The sequence below is a fragment of the Macaca mulatta genome, chromosome 20, assembly GCF_049350105.2.
Source record: "Macaca mulatta isolate MMU2019108-1 chromosome 20, T2T-MMU8v2.0, whole genome shotgun sequence".
Lineage (NCBI taxonomy): Eukaryota > Metazoa > Chordata > Mammalia > Primates > Cercopithecidae > Macaca > Macaca mulatta.
This window is the reverse complement of record NC_133425.1, coordinates 46,197,348-46,218,976: the sequence shown is the minus strand read 5'-3', so window position 1 is coordinate 46,218,976 and position 21,629 is coordinate 46,197,348. Positions and strand designations below refer to the sequence as shown.

The 21,629-nt window shown below is 35.8% G+C and overlaps 1 protein-coding gene across 8 annotated transcripts in view; it reads right to left on the bottom strand.

Annotated features, from left to right (window-relative positions):
• CYLD (CYLD lysine 63 deubiquitinase) overlaps positions 1 to 21,629 on the bottom strand; it is a 54,789-nt gene that overhangs the window by 31,140 nt on the left and 2,020 nt on the right. For 4 of the 8 annotated variants that reach the window (XM_015126113.3, XM_077985637.1, XM_015126112.3 and 1 more), the window contains exons 3-5: positions 15,470 to 16,096; positions 13,770 to 14,072; positions 11,169 to 11,274 (exon numbers count right to left, since the gene is read on the bottom strand). In XM_015126113.3, coding sequence (XP_014981599.1) covers positions 11,169 to 11,274; positions 13,770 to 14,072; positions 15,470 to 15,973 — 913 coding nt within the window. In that variant the 5' untranslated portion in view covers positions 15,974 to 16,096. Of the gene's footprint in view, positions 1 to 11,168; positions 11,275 to 13,769; positions 14,073 to 15,469; positions 16,127 to 21,629 lie in introns of all 8 variants that reach the window. The other 4 variants (XM_077985638.1, XM_077985639.1, XM_077985640.1 and 1 more) reach the window with 2 other exon arrangements.

Sequence of the window (21,629 nt, the reverse complement as noted above, 5' to 3'; positions counted from 1 at the left end):
TGAAAATCTTTTGTTTAATGTAGCCACTTTCATCAATTAACTTAGCTAGATCTTCTGATAACTTGCAGCAGTTTCTATATCAGCACTTGCTGCTTCACCTTGTACTTTTATGTTATGGTGATGACATCTTTCCTTAAAGTTTATGAACCAACCTGCGCAAGCTTCCAACTTTTCTTCTACAGCCTTCTTACCTCTCTCAGCCTTTACAGAATTGAAGAGAGTCAGGGTCTTGGTCTGGATTAGGCTTTGGCTTTGGCTTAAGGGAATGTGCTGGTTTGATCTTCTATCCAGGTAACAAAACCTTTCTCCATATCAGCAATAAGGCTGTTTTGCTTTTTTATCATTCATATGTTCACTAAAGTAGCACTTTTAATTTCCTTCAGGAAATTTTCCTTTGCATTCACAACTTAGCTAACTTTGGCACAAGAGGCCTAGTTTTCAGTCTCTCTCAGCTTTCAACACACCTTCCTCACTAAGCTTAATCATTTCTAGCTTTTGATTTAAAGTGAGAGATATGCAACTCTCTCTTCACTGAAATACTTAGAGGCCATCATAGGATTATGACTTGGCCTAATTTTAATATTTTTGTGTATCAGGAAATAGGGAGGCCCAGGAGCGAGAGAGACAGAGGCCCCACTGGTCAGTGGAGCAGTCAGAACATACACAACATTTATCAGCGGAGTCTGCCATCTTATGTGGGTGTGGTTTGTGGTGCCCTAAAACAATTTCAATTGTCATATCGAAGATCATTGATTACAGATCACCATAACAGATATAATAATAATGAAAAAGTTTGAAATATTGCAGGTATTACCAAAATGTGACACAGAGACACAAAGTGTGCACATGCTATTGGAAAAATGGCACTGATAGACTTGCCCAAAGCAGGATTGCCACAAACCTTCAATTAATAAAAAACACATATCTGTGAAGCACAATAAAGAAAAGCACTATAAAATTAGGTATGCCTGTATTTGATTTCATAAGACAAGTGAAATTACATTTAGCCATGTTACTTTGGGAAAAACAATATTGGCACGGAATTGGTTACCCCTGCAAGAATACAAAAATAATCAAAGAAAAATTATTTCACAAGTGATTCCCCCATAGCTATCCAGCAAGTTAACATTATAAAATAAGCATAACTCCTAGAATTTGCTTAGGACAGAGTGTCTCAAGCTTAGTTCTACTGAGGTTCTGAACCAGATAATTCTGAGTTGTGCAGGGCTGCCCTGTGCACTGTAGGAAGTTTAGCAACATCTCTGGCCTCCACCCATTAGAGGCCAGTAGTACTCTCACTTCAGATGTGGCAATCAAAGATCTCCAGACACTGCCAAATGTCCCCAGGAGACAAAAGCATCCCAGGCTGAGAACTACAGGCTTAGACCTAAAAAATGCACTAGTTACACAGTAAAAAATAATAGCATATTTTAAACAATAACAAGAATATCTAGAAAGAATTTAAAAAGCCAAAAGTTGGTCCTTTGGAAAAATGCAAGTCAGAAACCATGGTAAGATTGGTGAAGAATGTGAGAAAGCACAAATGATTAACATTTTGGATGAAAATAGGAACACAAGTGCAGGTGCTGCTGAGGCTGAACAGAAAATTAGAGGCTTTTATAAAGAACATGACACCCAAAGCTTTGAAAACAAATTAAATGGATACATTCATAAAAAACAAAACTTACAAAAGACAATCAAAAACAAATAGAAATGTTAAAGGATATTTCATCAGTAGCTAAACATTTCTACAAAAAGAAGCTTGCCAAATAGTCAAGGAATAGGTAATTCTAATCTTACATAAACTCTTTCAAAGAACAAAATAAAAGAAACCTTTCCCAGGTACCTTATGAGACAAGCATGACTTTGATTCCAAAACCAGACAAGGACAGCTAAAAGGGAAAAAGTATAGGCCAATATCTCTTATAAACAGAGATTTTAAAAACAGCATGCAAATACTAGCAAACTGGACCAAGCAAAGTATGAATCATGAGGAGGTTGGGTTTACATCAGGACGTAAGGTTGATTCAATATAAGAAAATTAGCAGATTAAAAGAAAATAGGATTATCTCAATAGAGAAAAAGGGTTTGATAATATTCAACATCAATTCATGATAAAACTATTAGAAAACTAGGAACCGTAGGTAACTTCTCTAACCTGACAAATGACAGATACAACAACAAAACTCTATAGCAAACATCACATTTAATAATGAAACGTCGCAAGCATTTTCTTTAAGATCAGAAAAAAAGGCGAAGATGCCAAGATGCCTTCCATCACTACTTCTATTCAATATTGTATTCAGAGGTCCTAGCTAGGACAGTAAGAAACCATTTTTAAAAATAAAAGATAAGAATTCAGAAGAAGAGGCAAAACTGTTATTATGTGCAAACTATAATGACTGAGTATTTTACAAGTACTCCATAGATTGTGAGTAAGATATTTTAGTAAGACTGTTGGTAAGAAAAATCAGTACACGAAAGTCAATTGAAATTGACTTCATTCCCACTAGGATGGGAATCAAAAAGTCAGATAATAACAAGTATTGACAAGGACATGAAGAAATCAAACCCCTTATACACTGCTAGTAGGAATGTAAAATGGTATGGCTGCTTTGGGAAATAGTCTGGCAGTTCCACAAATGATTAAACATAGAGTTATGATATGACCCAACAATTCCACTCCTAGATATAAACCCAAGAGAAACAAAAGCATATGTCCACACAACAACTTGTACATGCATGTTTGTGGCAGCATTATTCGTTTTAGCCAAAAGGTGAAAAAAAGAAAAAACTAAATATCTATCTACTGGTGAATAAACAACTTGTGAGGTATCCGTAGAATGGGTTATCATTCTGCCTTAAGAAGGAAGGAAATTCTGACACAAGCTACAACATGGAGGAACCTTGAAAACATTATGCTAAGTGAAAAAAGTCAATCACAAAAGACCACATATAATGTGATTCCATTTAAATGAAATGTCCAGAAAAGGCAAACATACAGAGACAGAAGTAGACTGGTAGTTGCTTAGGACTAACAAGGATGAAGGGTTTTGGGGGGTGATCACTAAGGGGTACAGCATTTCTTTTTGAGGTGATGAAAATGTTCTAAAATTATCTTGACAATTGCACATGTCTGTAAATGCATTAAAATGCACTGAACACTGAGTGAATTATAAACTAGATCTCAGTAAAGCTGTTTTCTTAAAAAAAGAATCAATTGTATTTCTACATCAGCATGACACTGTTAGAAAATATGCTTTATAATGCATCAAAATGCATGTAAGCTCTTGATGGAGAAAATTATAAAATTTTACTAAAAGGAAATTAAATAAATGAAAGAATATACAATGTTCATGTATTAGAAGTTTCAACATCATAGAAACGTCAATTCTCCTCCAATTGTTCTACAGATTAATTTCAATTCCAAAATCCTAACAGAACTCTCTTATAGTATTTGAGAAGTTGATAGTTAAACTTACAATGAAGCCCAAAGCTAATAATAGCCAAGACACTCATTAAGAAAACGAACAATGGAAAAGTACTCTCACAGCTACCAAGACTTCTAAAGTTATGGATAGACTTAGTGTAGGGAAATAACAGGGCTCAGAACGATCCACACGTATACATCTGGAAATTTGGCTTATACACAGCAAGCATGGAAGGTCAAACTGGGTATCTGTACCCATATTTCATATCCTGTATAAAACCAAATCCAAGTGAATAACACACTTAAATGTGAAAATGCAAAACTACCAAGAAGACAACTATTTTGAAAACAGTATATAGAACAGGAAAATTCAAAAGAACAGTGAGAGGAGACTAGTGTTAATAATATTAAAACACGTTATAAAGAATCACACGTGGAAGCAGAGTGTGGGAAGATGAACAAAGGGGACTTGGCAGGTGGCGGGGTGTGGATGATGGGAAGTTGCCTGGCGGGTACAACGTGCACTGCTCCAGTGATGGATGTGCTGAAGGCCCTGACCTCACCACAGTGCAATATAGCAGTGTAGCACAATTACACCTGTACCCCACGAATATATACAATTTTTAAAATATCATTAAGAACAATGTGGTATTGAAACGTGGGGAGATACAACAGAAAGTCCAGAAATATACTGCACACAGAAATTTAGTATGATGAAAGTGGCCTTTCAAACCAGTAAAGATGGACTTTTTAATAAATGATACTAAGACAACAGAGTATCTTCTACCTGTGGGCAAACATAAAAACTAAACTGGATTTGTATTTCACATCATATACCACATAAAACAGAAATGGGTAAAAAATACAGATAGATAGATAGATAGATAGATAGATAGATAGATAGATAGATAGATAGAGATATGTACTAAAACCACAGAGTACTAGAAGAAAACACAGGGAAATTCCCTTATAACCTTAGAGTAACTCAAAATCTAGAATCCATTAAAACAAAAAGAATACAACAGCATAAAAATTTTATAAATCCTGCATGGCAAAAAGCACCAAAGTGAAAAGACATCACACTAAGTGAAATGTACCAGATACAAAGGACAAATGTATGACACCACTAATATGAGATACCCAGAGTAGGCAAAGTCATAAGGACAGAGAGCAGAGAACAGAGATGACCAGAGGCTGGAGGGAGAGAGGAACCAGCAGGTATCTCTTGATAAGTATAGAGTTTCTATTTGGGATAGTGAAAAAGGATTCTGGAAATAGTAGTGATGGCTGCACAATTGTAAACATACGTAATGCCACTGAATTATACACTTAAAAATTGTTAAAATGGTACATCTTGTTATGTATATTTTACCACAATAAAAACGAATGAGGGTGACCAGATAAATAAGCAATTTTACAAAAAGACAAATGAGGGTGGAGGAGTGGGCAACATTTGCACCTTGCATCACAAAAGAGGTTGCCACCCTAACACATGAAGAAATCAGTGAGAAAAAAGACCAATAACCTAACCCAATTTAAAAATAGGCAACAGATGCAAACAGTTCACAGAAAGAAAAATTACCCTTAATCATATGCAAAAATGTTCAACATCACTCATCAGAGAAATACAAATTTCTATTTGCAAATATATTATATACACTGAAATATATTTTTTATCGATCAGATTGGAAAAAAAGTTAATAACACACTCTCATGGGAAAGCTGTAAGTTACCCTTGTATGCTACTGGCAGGAACATAAATTGTTATATCCACGACTGAAGGCAATTAACAATATCTAGAAAAATACCAATGCATACACCCTTTCATCAAACAACTCCACTTCTGGGAATATATCCTCCAGATATGCTAGCACGTGTGGGAAACAGATACGTACAGGTTACAGTAACATTGTGTGGAATATCAAAAAGTCAGAAACAACCCAAATATCCATTGATAGGAAACTGGTTAAATACATTATGGAATTTTTTTTCCATACAATGGAAAATTATACACTATAAAAAACAAGAACCTCTGTTTGCATGTATACAAAGAGTTCTAACATATAAAATTAAGAGAATAAAGCAAACGGCAGAAGAGCACATCTAGTACACTCCTTGAATTAAAAGGGAAGGGGAAATAAGAATATTTATATTGTATAAAGAAACACTGGAAAGATACATAAGAAATTCATAAAAACTGTGACTAGTGAGAAACAAAGGATGGAGTAAGCAGACAACTGAGGCAGAGGGGATAAAAATGGAAATGAGATATTTTACTGTACTTTTAAATTTTGATTTGAGATATATGAATGATTTCTTATTTAAATTGTTTTAACAATTTGATAGAGGTTTCTAATTCAAGGGTATATATGTATTAGTTAAAACCCAAATAAATCCATATGGTCATTATATGTATGACTTCTATCTGAAATGAAAAAGAAAACCCTAAATACTTATCTCTAGTTAATTAGATGCACACTGAAGTATTTAGGAGGAAGTGAACTGGTGTCTGCAGCTTAATGGGAAATGCACAAGAAAACGTGATGGATTAGTACGTGAATAGAGAGGCGGACAGATACATATAAAGCAAGTAAGATGTTGATTGTAGGATCTAGATGATATGCATAAGGATGCTTATGCAATATACAATTTTCAGTTTTTCTGTTTAAAATGTCATAACAAAATGTTAAAAGATGTTTTATTAAAATTCTCAAAATAGAGAACTCATGAATCAATAAATGAGCACCTCAACAGAAAAACAGGCAAAAACTACGTGTTTAATAGAAGACACAAATGTTGTATAAACATATAAAAGGCTGTTCGATCCTACTTGTAATCTGGGAACTACAAACTTTTAAACCACCTTGAGATACCATTTCTCAGCTGTCAGACTGACAAAAATTTTAATCAGTACCAAGTGTTGAAAAGGAGGAGGAAACAACCTAAAACCCAAGTGTCCATGAATATTACAATGGGCACCAAACTGTGGAATAGTCACATAACGAAATATACTATGAAGCAGTGAGAGGGAACAAACTAATACCCAAAAGAATCTCAAAATACATTTTAAGTAAATGATGCAAGTAATTTAAAAATCAGTAAGATTTTAACTACATTAAGTTCAAAAGCAGGCTAAACTAAACAGTATATTGGTTATAGAGCTACAATTAAGTTATTAAAAGCAAGGAAAAAATTAATGAGCAAAAATCAGAATAGTGGTCACCCGAGGGAGAGATTGCAGTTATAATGAAGACAAGATATTGCAGGTGGTTTTTAAGGTATTTCTAATGTCCTGTTTCTTAACCTAGATGGTCAGTTTCATGAGTGTTCATTATTATTCTTAATATATGTTGTTACATACACTTTTGCAAATACATTCCACAATACAAAGTTTCTTTTTTGAGATGGAGTCTCGCTCTGTCACCCAGGCTGGAGTGCAATGGCACGATCTCAGCACACTGCGACCTCCACCTCCCGGGTTCAAGCGATTCTCCTGCGTCAGCCTCCTGAGTAGCTGGCACTACAGGTGCACGCCACCATGCCTGGCTAATTTTTGTATTTTGAGTAGAGACGGGGGTTTCACCATGTTGGCCAAACTGGTCTCGAACTCCTGAAGTCACGTGATCTGCCCACCTTGGCCTCCTAAAGTGCTGGGATTACAGGCGTAAGCCACTGCACCTGGCCAAAAGTTTCTTAAATATGAAAATGATCAGCACATTGCCCGTTTTTTTCCTTTTTTTTTTTTTTTTTGAGACATTGTCTCACTCTGTCGCCCAGGCTGGAGTGCAGTGCCGCGATCTCAGCTCACTGCAAGCTCCGCCTCCTGGGTTCACACCATTCTCCTGCCTCCGTCTCCCGAGTAGCTGGGACTACAGGTGCACACTGCCCATTTTTAAGGATTAAAAATGAATTATTATAATATTAACATAAACATTCAAATGAAATCGTTTAATAGCCATCTCAATTTTAACACGATCAAAACCAACATCCTGACTTCCAACTCTCACTCCCCGCCTCTGCCTGTTGTCTTTCCCACCTGGGTAAATTGCCCCTCCAGCCTACCAGTTGCTGAGTCCAAACCTTGGAATCATCTTTGATTCTGTTCTTTCTTACTCAAACCTCACACCCAACCCATCTGCAAATCTTGTTAGGGATCTTTACATTATATCCAAAATCCTTCACTTCTCACCATCCTCTTCATACCACCCCAATCCCAGCCACCACCGTCTCTCACGTGGATAACTACCACAGTCTCCTTCCTGGTCTCCCTGTCTCTGTCCTCCGTCTAGTTTACTCTCAACAGGCAGCCAGAGAGATCATTTTAAAATGCAAATTAGGGTGAGTTGTCCTTTGTTCAAAACCCACCTATAGCTCCCCACCTCTGTCACTGTGAAAGCCAAGAATCCACACAACAGCCCACTTAGCGCTACCTGTTCCAGCTCCCACTGCGGCTCCTACCACTTTCTCCCTCACTCCATCTGCTACTACCACAGCCAACTCTTCACATTGCTCAAACTGGCCATGCTGGCTGTGGCCTTGGGCTCTCCCTTGGAATCCACATGGTCACTCCCAAACTTCCTTCATGTCAAGAGCTCATATGTCACCTTATTAGAAGGTTCATCAGAACTACCCTATATGAAATTGAAAAATCCTGCCTTACAACCCAGTGCTCCCTTCCCCCTCACCTTCTTTATCATTCTCCATCTTATTATCATGTAATTAATCATATACATTATATACTTACTGTCTCTACTCACTAGAATGAAAACTCCACACAAGAAGAATTTTTACCAGTTTTTCTTCCTACTATATCCCCAACATCTAGGTAAGCACTTAATAATATCTGAATGAAGGAAAGGCCTTTTATTAAACTCTTCTTTAAATGATAAGCACTTATCATAATAGTTAAAAGTATTTTAATTCATAAAATAATAAATTGTATTATCTCCATTAACAATCATGAAAAAGTAAATTAAATTTTGCCAAATAAAATATCAAGCACATATATGCTTTTTCCTGAATATACACCATTTGTTTCCGGAACCAAAAACAAAAATAGCTAGGAATTCCATTTGCAATAAATTAAAAATTGATTTTAAAAAAATCAAGTAAAGTATGTCACAATTTGATGAAGTAAAATTGAAATAACGCTATAGTTTGAATCCTATACCTCCAACTAAATTAATGTGCTCTTGCTGTAAAGCTAAAAACTAAAGCAGAAACCATGCCCTAACGTGAAAAACAAGCATTGATTACTTGCCCCAGCAACAGGAAAACAGGAAGGGCAAACAGTGCAGGCTAAAAGGAACCTTAAGAATCATCTAGTATTAGTCCCTTCATTTTTACAACAAAAGAAACTAAGGACTTGAAATGACCTGGAAAAAAAAAATTAGTTTGCTTATTCAATTGTGATCCTTGCTATAGCAAAATTCAGCTTTTATAGAATTAGAGACAAAATATATCTCCATGGAAACAATATTCCCAAGTACACATGTAAGACTGAGAAGTATGGTTTTCTATGCAGGTCTTCACATCCTAAATATACAAATAGGATTTGGGGTGGGGAGGTACTGAAAAGAGCACAGTTCTAATCAGACAGGTCTGGATTTAAATTCTGGCTCTACCATTTACTTTGATTTTGGTAATTTTTGTCCATCGGAGCCCCAGCTTTTTATCAGCAAGATGGGGATCATTAAGACCTACATTATAAGTTTGTTAGGAATGTAAAAAAGTATTAAGTCATCTAACTCAGGGCCTGGTACATTCCTGGCTACAGTCTGCCTGCAGGCCTTCTGACATTTTAATCAGAGTTGCATAATGCTCAGTGAGAATCACCATCTCTGACTGCCACTGTTGGCTTTATTGCACTAGCCTATATCACAGAGAGCTCCACTAACAGCAGGGCAATGAAACTGTTGATGCTGTTATCAACAGAAATTGTCAATTACCTGACAACAGATGCTAGGTGCTACTTGTTTGAGGCAAAATAAAAGACTGCTTGATTTTTCTTCTAAATGTAAAGTTGAGCAATCTATTTCTTACTAAAGTCCTGATCCCTGATCAATCATGCCTTCTCAAAACCAAAAGGGATCTCGCAGGTCATCTAGCAAGAATATTCTCCACAGTACATTAGGTTAGATTAGATGACCAATTTCTGTGTAAAGCCTGCTAGTTTAAACCAAGCTCTCACTCAGGTAGCAGTTTATTACATTTTCTGATCCTTCTAATTACCAGGAAGTGTTTTTTCCCCCACTAAGAATGGACAGGTGATGAAAAAGTGAATGAAAACATATTAATGCCACCCTTATACTCATATACTTCTGGAAACAAAAATCTTAATTATTTTCATTTGAAGGTAACAAAGGATATCCTATTTAATAACAGTTACACAATATAAAAGTCAAGTTCCAAAAATACACCTTGAAGCTTACATTTACATTCTCAACATATATATTAGAAAGTTTGTCTTATACAAAGACTTAAATCTAAGACCTGAAACCATAAAGATTCTAGAGGATAACTGGAAAACTCCTTCTAGACACTGGCTTAGGCAAAGACTTCATGACCAAGAACCTGAAAGCAAATGCAACAAAAATGATAAATAGACGAGACTTAATTAAACTAAAAGGCTTCTGCACAGCAAAAGAAATAATCAGTAGAGTGGAAGAAAATCTTCACAATCTATACAAAGAACTAATATACAAAATCTACAAAGAACTCAAACAAATCAGCAAGAAAAAAACAAACAACCCCATCAAAAAATGGGCTAAGGACATTAGCCCACTTTTAGACAATTATCAAAAGAAGATATACAAATAGCCAACAAGCATATGGGAAAATGCTCAGCATCACCAATTGTCAGGGAAATACAAATCAAAACCACAATGATACCACCTCACTCCTGTGGGAATGGCCATAATCAAAAAATCAAAAAATAATAGATGTTGGCATGGATGTGGTGAAAAGGGAACACTTTTACACTGTTGGTGGGAATATAAACTAGTACAACCACTATGGAAAACAGTGTGGAGATTCCTTAAAGATAAAAGTGGCTCTACCATTTGATCCAGCAATCCCACTACTAGGAATCTACCCAGAGGAAAAAAAGTCATTATAAGAAAAAGATACTTGCACATGCACGTTTACAGCAGCACAATTTGCGATTGCAAAAATATGGAACCAGCCCAAATGCCCATCAATCAACGAGTTGATAAAGAAAATGTTGTACATATATATATATATATAAACATATATATATAGAGAGAGTACATACACACACACACACACACACACACACACACACCCCATGGAATACTACTCAGCCATAAAAAAGAATGAAATAATGGCATTCGCAGCAACCTGGATGGAATTGGAGGCTATTATTCTAAGTGAAGTATAATAACTCAGGAATGGAAAACCAGATACTGTATGTTCTCACTTACATGTAGGAGCTAAGCTATGAGGATGCAAAGCTGTAAGAATCATACATTGGACTTTGGGGACTCAGGGGGAAAGAATGGGGGTGGCAAGCGGTAAAAGACTACACATTATGTACAGTGTACACTTCTCGGGTGATGGGTGCACCAAAATCTCAGAAATCACCACTAAAGAACTTATTCACGTAACCAAATACCACCTGTTCCCCAAAACTTAATGAAATAAAAAAAAATAAAAATGTTTAAAAAATTGTAAAAAAAGAAAGTCTGCCTTATAAATGTATAAAACAAAGAAAACATACCTGGGATGATATCATTGATGTGCAACAGAATTGTACTTTCAACACACGCAAAACTGCAAAGCTGCACTCCGTCGAATCTTCCATCCCAGTTGCCAATAGGGTTATCCTAGAAATTAAATAATAAACACTAAAATCCTCCTCAATGAAATGTAAATGTGAAAGTCTGTATTTTCCAAAAGAATCCTCCAAAATATTTTACATTGGTAAATGTTAACAATTTTACCTAAAAGAAAGAAAGAATACATTAGGAATAGTTGCCATAGTAATAAGGCTTTGCTTTTTTCGTTTGTTTGTTCATTTTTTTTCCTTAGGGAAATGAGATCCAAGAATAACCAAGTTACATAGTAAACCCCTAGATAAGCAAAGAATCAAAAGTGTTTTTTGTACTTTACTGAACAATACATACTAGTCTATGGAATAACACCCATTTGAGGTTTTAAAAGACAATGTTTTGCATAGAAAGATTCATTAATAATATATTATTTCACCCAGAAACATGCCTCTAATTAGCCCTAGGCTCTTCATATTCCCTGAGTACTTAAATATTGTCGATCTGAACTTCTGTATGCCTTTCTGTACATAAAAAGTCTATTTTCTAATTGTTCTTTTGTCATTTTATGCGCATACAGGAATCTTCTCCAAGATGGAGATGTTTATATTTAATTATTTGATATTCTAATATAGTGCCAACTAGCACTGTGCTGTTCAGGGAACTACATCAGTAGATGGGCCAGACAACTGCCCTGGGCACGAATGTGCATGGCATGCTAAAATGCCCCTGGCAATAGAAGATGAATAGAAGGAAAAGGAGATAAAGAAAGAAGTTCTGGCATTTGCTCTCAAGGACTATAATAGAAGTGTTTGGAATAAATGTCTACACAAGTCAACTATGGGACAGACGGAGGCAGGAAGAGAAGCTGGCAGGGCAAACCTCTAGGCAGCTTGCCCCAGGTAAACAAGCTGACCCCAGACTGCCATCTGAAAAAGGCAAGGCCTAAACCCTAAACAGCTTCTGCCAAGTTTGAGGCCCAAGGTAAAGAACCTGACACAAGGGGAGACCAACCCCAATGATTAGTGGCCCTGTTTCTCCAATCTTCCCTCCATGCAGGCCACAATTCTTGAAATAAAGACAGAATTACTCTTTAAAGAATATTGGTTAAAAGGAGTGCTTTATTGTCAGCTATCCTGAGAGGCATACATGTTTTACTCTGGTTCTAACTTTTCACATATTAAGAGTAAATGTTTAGTAACTAACCAATGAGTATCAAATAGAGTTTCCTAGAACTTTCAAGCACAGGAAACACTACACTAAAACAAACATTACCTTACTAACCAAAAGGTGTACCTGAATAGATAAAAACGACTAAAAGCATCCCCATGGTGAGTATAAGAGACTACTACTCACGTCCCCTCCTAACTCATTCTAGTGTTCAATAATTCCATATGAATTTCTTTCTTTATACATAACAAAGTCTTGCCAATATGTTCCATATATGATAAAAATGGTCTCGGCCTTTCTCTTCTTATTCTCTCAATGCCACAGGTATAAGTCAACCTGCCACACTGGAATGGATCCATTATTAACAAGTATGATTGTAAGGAAACATTAAAAATAAGTGACAGAAACAAAAGGTCAAAACTTGTATGATTCCACTCTTATGAGGAGCCTAGAACAGGCAAATTCACAGATACAGAAAGCAGAAGAAACTGTGGTTAGCAGAGGTTGGGGAAAGCGGGTAGTTACTGTTTAACAGGCACAGAGTTTCAGTTTGGGGATGATGACAAAGTTCTGGAGATGAGTAGAAGTGACAGTACAACAACGTGAATACACAATGCCACTGTATGCGCACTTAAAAATGCTTAAAAGGTAGATTTTGTTATGTATATGTTACCACAATTAAAAAAGGTTTTTAAAATGAATGAAATCCTGTGAGATATTCTAATTGTCTATTCCTCAAAATCAATGTGGTTTTCCTCTACTCAGATATTTTCTATAAATGATTTTTATACTAATTATTAAAATATACTAATTATTAAAATGGTAATATAATAGTAATATACTATATTAGTATATAATAATAGTAATAATGTACTAATTATTAAAATAGTAAATATACTAATTATTAAAACCAGATCAGCCATTAAATTGTGTGGAATATCATAAAAAAACATAGATTACCCCAAAAAACTTTTTCAAAATAAAGAAAAATAGGACGTCATGTAATATATGTGCATTTTGTTTTGTTTTGTTTTGTCTACTGGTCAGCTACAATAAGGCAAATTTAAAGATTGAGAACATTACTCCAGTTTATTCAAATGGGAAAAAAAAAAACTAAATGTAATTCTACATCTAGACCCCTGTTCTATTTCAATGCTCCTTTAGCAAAGATAAATTAGAACATGCTCTTTAAAGTATTCCAAATTAGATCATGTTAAATATTCAAAGTGTTCAATTTGCAAGTAAATTGGTCCTAAAACTAATACATATATATATAAACTATACATATATAATATATATGTGTATATATGTTTATGTATATATACAAATATATACAAACTAATACATATATCACAAAGATATTTAATCCAAAAGTTTCTTACCATGTCCACACCAACAAAATATCCTAAGCTTTCTTTTCCTGGCAAAACATCACAGAATATAACTGTTCCAGATTCTATTGTTTCTCCAACCTTCAAAGAAACTCTGGAGTTTATTTCCAAAGGAGGAAGCTCGACCTGCATTGTGTCCACAGGACCTGCATAATCACTTTCCAACGCAGTGTCATCATCTTCTATGAGTTCTAGCTTGTCCAATGCAACAAACACGCCACAGTCTTCATCACACTGAAAAAGCTGTTTCCCTTGGTACACCCCGTCAGTGAAACCTTGGCCACGACCTTCTTCCTAGTTTTTAAGAGAGAGGGGAAAGAAATAGATATAGAAAGACTACTCATAGGGAAGGGGGTTCATTCTAGGGATTTCAGGAAAATCACTCTGGAAAAATTCTAAATGACACATATAATAAATAATATAATTATTAGCAGTCGCTGTTGGATTTAAGGTGTTTAAAAAAATAAGAAAGAAGTTGTATCTGATGCTGAAATATTATCTGATAATTTCAATTCATAACTCTATTATGAAAAAGCTAGGCTGAATTCCACGTTGTGATTCTAACATTAATTTGGTTATGAAAAGAAAATGTTACTTTAAAATAGCAGTAATGTTAGCTCCATTCATTAAGCACTTACTGCCAGCCACTGTGCTAAATCCTGTATCAATGTACCACAAAAATACTACAAGTCATGTACTATTAACACCACTGTACTGGTAAGCACGCAGAATGAGAGAAGTTAAGTAGCTTTGTTAAGTAACCTGGCAACCCAGCTAGTACATGGCTTAACTGGGATTCAAATTCCTAATTGTTTACAATCACTGCTTTAAAAAAAAATTAAATCAAGAAGCAAAGAAGACATGCAATTCTACTGGCAATGTCAAAATGTAACTGGCATTTCAGTTACTGTGAATGAATATTAAGTTTGGAAACATATCACAGCATTCTTGGGTCTCCTTCCAGTAGAAATAAATTCCAAGGATGTTCACATATATTATCAGGGACAATCACAAGCAAGTTTAAATTTCTGCAACTTTTTTTCAAAAATTTTATATCTAAATTGTTATTACTTAATAACATACATTAAGAAGAACTAAGAAACCTACAGATGATAATGCAAGGTAATCAACAACTTTTGATGTAACTATTTACAACTGGTAGTGTTAATGCTTAATATAGGCAATGTTAAAATTTCTAAAATATAAATGCCTGCAATAACCAGGTGAACCTCTTTGTATGTTCCTATCATAGCACATAGCTTTTTAAAACTTTCAACATCATCTTTACAGCATCGCAATTCATCATTAAAAAGTAAACAAAAAAATTAAATCAAGAAGCAAAGAAGGCATGCAATTCTATTTGCAAGAATGGCAAAATATAATTGACATTTAAGTTCTTGAGAAAGAATATTAAGCTTAGAAACATATCACAGAGTTCTTGGGTCTCTTTCCAACAGAAATAAACTCCAAGGTGATTTTCACACATATTATCAGTGATAACTATAAGCAAGTTTTGGATTATGGATTTATCCATAACATGGATTCATCAGCAAGGATGATGAATATTAAAAATTACAGAAGACTCTTGGGAAAATATTTTTGTATTTAAAGGAGAAAAATACGTATGTGCATACAAATACACATAGACACACAAACACAAACACACTACTAAAATGGTTTATCAAACTTACCAGCAATTCAACTCCAAAGAATATTCCAGAGACTGTCCTCTCTGCTAACAGTGGTCCTCTGAAGCGCACAACTCCAGGAAATTTTTCTTCCCCAGATCTCAACTGTACTTTCACAGGGCAGCCCACGTCTATTTGGAGGCCTTTACTTAGTCTGTTTCTGTTTTTAAACAGGCTGAACCTCTCCTCACAATTGGTAATTGCCAAAAGTAACTCTGTGAACTTTTCATTTATCTCTGCAACATCCTTTTCATCAACAAAGAGAACTGCATGAGGTTGCTCTAGAATTTTTAATCCAATCTGATTTTTCTTGCCTTTTGCAGAAGGAATCCTTGAATGCCCCACAGAACGATCTTGAATATACTGTCCTATACTTCCCTTCGGTACTTTAAGGAGCTTTTGTGTTTGTTTGTCTGTAACGCTGCATTCTTGAAGAAGCAAATAAAAAATCCGCTCTTCCCAGTAGGGCGAAGTAACTTTTTCTTGGCTCCATAAGCCTGAACTCATTGTGATATTAACTTCAAAATACTAATTCAAAAAAAGGAAACTACTAATAACTTTGTCATAAAACCGCAAAAAATAAATTCAGTGGCAGTCCCAAAGCATGTTTTCAGCAACGTGGTGTCCATGCTGTAAAAAGAAAGGAAATCTAAATGCCTGCTGAAGAAGCAGAAATAAACTTTAGACTTCATTCTACACGACTGAAAATTAAGACTGAAGACTTTTAAAATTTTCATTTGACCGGTAAACACATATACATAAATGAAATATTTTCAAAAAAACATCTAAAAGAGTTAAAGACATACAGTATATTACTTCTATCTACTGCAAATGTGCATATTTAATTAATGAAATCCAATTGTAAGGTACTTTCAAACACAACACAATAATGTTTGCTTCCAAGACAATGAAATTTATAAAATCAGATTCTAGTAAAAACTTTTAAAGGTTACCCTTATATACATATTCTAATTTTTAAAAAATTTATTTTTATTTATTTATTTATTTTGAGACAGGATCTCACTTTTGTGGCCCATGCTGGACTGCAGTGGCACAATCATGGTTCACTGTGGCCTCGACCTCCCAGGTTCAAGTGATCCTCCTACCTCAGCCTCCCGAGTAGCTGGTATTATAGGCACGTATCACCACACCCAGCTAAGTTTTCTATTTTTTGTAGAGACAGGGTCTCACTATGTTGCCTAAGCTGGTCTTGAACTCCTGGGCTCAAGTAATCCTCCTGTCTTGGCCTCCCACTGCGCTGGGATTACAGTCGTAAGCCACCAGGCCTGGCCCATGTTCTGACACTAATAAACTTTTAAAAGTAGCATTTGGGGCTGGGCTCTGTGGCTCATGCCTATAAATGATAGCTATGATATGGCCATATTTTGATAATGGAACATTTTACCTCTGACTAAACTTCATTTCATATATTTTGTCTGAAGATGGGCAATGTTCATCACATTAATCATAATTATCATCTAATTTCTCAAATCGCAAATATCAGATATTATAATGTGACTATATTACAAATATTTTAAAAATCAATTTTGTAGCATCAAAACTTGTACCACAGAGCAAGAGAATATCATGATATAATTGCATTCTAATTTATTTCTATGATTTCTTTTTCAAATTTTCATTTATTTTATTTATTTATTTATTGAGACAGCATCTTGCTCTGTCACTCAGGCTTGAGTACAGTGGTGTGATGATAGCTCACTGCAGCTTCAAACTCCTGGGCTCAAGTGATCCTCCCGCCTTGGCCTTCCAACGTTCTAGGATTACAGGCATGAGCAACTGCACCTGGTCCTCATTTAAAATTTTTACAAGACTAATAATCTTTCCAATGAAGTAGCCTTATTCTCAAACCTATTTTAACTGATGGTTAAAAAACTACACAATTTCATTAATTCAAACTGAGACTTTACTTTATTATTTTAATTAATTTTCTGCTGAAAACAATAGTTCCCAGGTATCCCTGTCATAAGAATGTGGCTATCTGGTTTCCAAATACAGTACTTATTTCATCCTTCCTTGAGATAGAGGTATCCATTTCCATTATTCTGGATAATGGCTGCAATTGATAGCACTATCATATTTATTTTATTCTAGCAATTCAGAAATAAATACTCCTAAAACTAAAGAACCAAATTTTAGATTTAATCACTTAATGATCAAACAACCTGGCAAATCTACACACAGAGGAACGCTTCTTTTAGAAAGCACTGCTAGATAATGAAGTATTCCATAATGGTAACGTTTTTAAAAGTCTCTCCCTCTACAAGACAGCGTGAGACATGTGGTTTAGCCAAGACAGGATACAGCTTAGGCACCCCCTTCAAACCAACCTGACTGAACTATCTGTGTAACACTCAGTGAGGGTAAAGGCAGAGGTAGCATGAAGTGGTTCTCTTTTTTTTCTTCTTCTTTGTGGTGTGTGTGTTTTCATTCCACTTGAGGGCACTGTCTACTTCAGCAAGAATGGTATCAATTCATATCTGCCACTTACATAAGACACCTGTGGAAACCTCTATCTTGACACCATATAAACAAAACTCCTTTTAAGGGCTGCCCAAACAGCTACCCAACCCCTCAGTTTGGTTCTATTCCTTTAAAGGACCAAACTGAAGTGTTGGTTCTTTTTGACCAAAATGCTTTTAACAGGTCAACACTTTCCACAAGAAAATGCCCTTAGTTTTTTCTTGATCGTTGATGTATCATTATGACTGTAAATTATTTTGCATAACTCTTGATCTGCAAGGCTGTTATTTTGTTAAAAGGCTGTACCTTATGCTTCCTGAGGTCACGAATGCTTTCTACAGATCTACTGTCTAGAGTTTTCCCTTGCAATCAGCCATTTTCTGTGGTTTCCTGCTGTATGCATTTGACTCCTTTTACGGCCTTGTTGCTTTTCAACTTACTGCTTCAAATCAGTTCTGAGAAGCCAGGTGGTGAAACATGTTTGTGTGTTTGAAAAACAAAGCAACAATCGTGAAAAGAGGTACGCATACATTCTTAAAGGGTCTTTCGGAGCAAAGCGCACATAAGGTTTACTGAATAGATATTTTGGTCACTTCCAGAAGGTTATGATAGTCAAAAAGCAACATCCAAAACACTGAGCTGTGGTTTTGGTTCTCTTTAAAATATATTCAGATTTTTTGGACCAAAAGTTTTTTGAAAAGGGTAAAGCAATTCTATTTTGAAAAGAAATTCCTTTTTAAAATTCCTAAGATTAATGTCTTCAAATATTACAATCAGAAACTTCCTTGAATCTTAATTATTGCTTTATACCAACAGCTCCTACTCTATTGGTCCTCTAGCTTAACTATTCATGTCACAATTTAAAATAAAAATCATTAGTGCTAATAATCTATTATTAAGACAAAACTAAATTACTACATGTGCATTAGGACACTAGGTTAAATAAATTTGATTATAAGCTTGCTTTCTGAAATAATTTAAGGGAGGGAATCCACAGTAAAAATTGATGTAACTGCTAGGTTTATGAAAATGCTTTGGGTAATAAACAATAGCTTTCAAGTACCATATTTTAAAGTGAACTCTACAAGGAGCAGTAACTTTTTCCCTAACTTTCATGAGCACAAGTGGAAATGAGCTTAGACTTAGTAACACGATGGGTCATGTTAGACAACTAGAACAGTCAAGCGCAAGTTATCAAATATTTCAAAAGCATTATCCAAAAATAAAGGATACAGCCTTTCCTCTTTCAGAAAGAATACATTAAGAATAGGTTTGAAACTATCTGATTAAAAATTGATTCTCTTCATTGTAACTGATAGAGAAAGTTGAATGGGAAACTTCACAGCTCGAGCCTAGAGATATACAAGGCAATAAACTGAATGATCATTAATATTCTCAGCCAGGCGCGGTGACTCACGCCTGTAATCCCAACACTTTGGGAAGCCAAGGTGAGTGAACAGGTTGAGCCCAGGAGTTCGAGACCAACCTGTGCAACATAGTGAAACTTCATCTCTACAAAAAGTACAAAAGTTAGCCAGGTGTGATGGCATGTGCCTGTAGTCCCCGATACTTGTGAGGCTGAGGTGGGAGGATGGCTTGAGTCCTGGAGGGAAGTGCTGCAGTGAGCCATGATCCCACCACTGCACTTCAGCCTGGGTGAAAAAGCAAGACCCTGTCACGTACTCTCTCACATATACACACACACTCATATATATATATGTATGTATGTATATATATGTATGTGTGTGTATATATATACACACACACTCATATGTGTGTGTGTGTGTATATATAGTACTCAAAATACCAGTATTACAATAAAAATATGCTAACATACATTTCTCCCCACTATAGAGGTGAACATAACGCCAACATTCTACTTTCACTGGGATGTGCACAGTAGTTAAATAGTTAAAGTCTTAGGTACCCCAAGCAGTAAACACTGACTCAACACACTATGAAGGGAAAGATCTAAATCACATTGTAAATGAGTTATTTATCATCAAGAAGGTTGGTTTGTTAGTTTGGTATTTTTTATGCTTTCAGTACAGAGTTAGATAGTGAAAACTACATCATCTAGGCTAGGCACAGTGGCTCACTCCTGTAATCCCAGCACTTTGGAGGCTGAGGTGGGAGCATCCCTTAAGCCCTGGAGTTCAAGGCTTTAGTGAGCTGTGATAGCGCTACTGCACTCCAACCTGGGCGACAGAATGAGAGCCTGTCCCAAAAGCAAGAAAAAAAAACCAAAGAAGATAAAATTAGCAGGGTGTGGTGGTGTATGCCTGTGGGCCCCGCTACTCGGGAGGATGGGAGGATCGCTGGAGCCCAGGAGGTCCAGGCTGAAGTGAGCTATGATCACGTCACTGCACTCCAGCCTAGGTGACAGAGAAAGACCTTGTCTCAAAAAAAAAAAAAAAGGAAAGAACAACAACAACAACAACAAAAAAAAACATCAATCCACATTCACTCAGCTTCTGCCTTTAAGTAAAGGCCTAGGGAACAGTAAGACAACGGAAGGAAAAAGAAGCACGGCTAAATTCAAAGTCACTGTAGGGCAGGTGGGGATGAGGGGTCAGTGTGAAGGGAGAAATTTTCATTTGTATTCTCTTATTACTTTGCAGGTTGAATCACTTTGAGTGAGTATATCACAAATGACTCATCTAAATACTGTCTTTCTTCAGGCTGGATAACTGTGTGATTATGAATATCCTGCTAATAAATACTGAATGAAAATTACCAACGAGTTGAAACACAGTAATATGTTTAACCCTAAAGCCATGTTGAACACAAGGCCTTTCCTTTGGGGACACTGAAGAAGGAGAACAGTTCAGGTTCACATAGATTTGAAAACATTTCTGGTTATCTGAGCCTGTTGATGGTCTGGATTCTAAGTAAAGGGGAACTTACTTGTATTAAGATAAAGTCATTAAACCAAGATGAGGGTTGGAAGGCACAAATATTTATCAATTTTCCATGAAGGCAATGGAAAGATGATCAGGAAATAAGCTTTACATGAAAATGTTAAAGATTACAATTACCACATTCTGAAAGGCAACATATACTACAAATGAACATCAGTAGCAACAGAAAACTAACAATGGTTAACTTATCCAGAAGATACAGTGTCTTTCTGATTCTCAAGTTATCAGGTTATATTGTTCATAAGGATCTCACAAAGACAGATCCAATTCAAGAGCTTTTTGCATCTCTTGAGATATCCTGCTTGTTCTAAAAAGGAAGCTACCTAAATTAGAATAAAAATTACAATACTTAATTCTGCCCCTAATTACCAATGGCAAAGAGGTAGGAAGGTCAGCGTGGACACCAAAGAAAGAAGACATGTGGGCCTTTTCCCAAAAGCTTCTGGATAGCTAGAATGATTACTCTTTTAAAAAAGAACACCTCTCACTAAAAGACAAAGTTGTTATATTTCTAAACAGCTAAAGAATAGGGATACAGAGATTCCGTGGCCAGAAAAAAAGACTGAGTCCGTTTTAATTTTCCTCAATGACTAACTTGTGTCACAAGTACACAGTCCCTAATATAAGTGGGATTTATAAGGTTAAAAGAAAAGCAAAGCCTCTCACATCTGCATATTCCCGCCGGAACACGGAATACTGCTGCCTCTCTAGTGTTAAACCTAGCCACTCCACTGCCAAACTGTGAATTCCCCAAGTCCTTC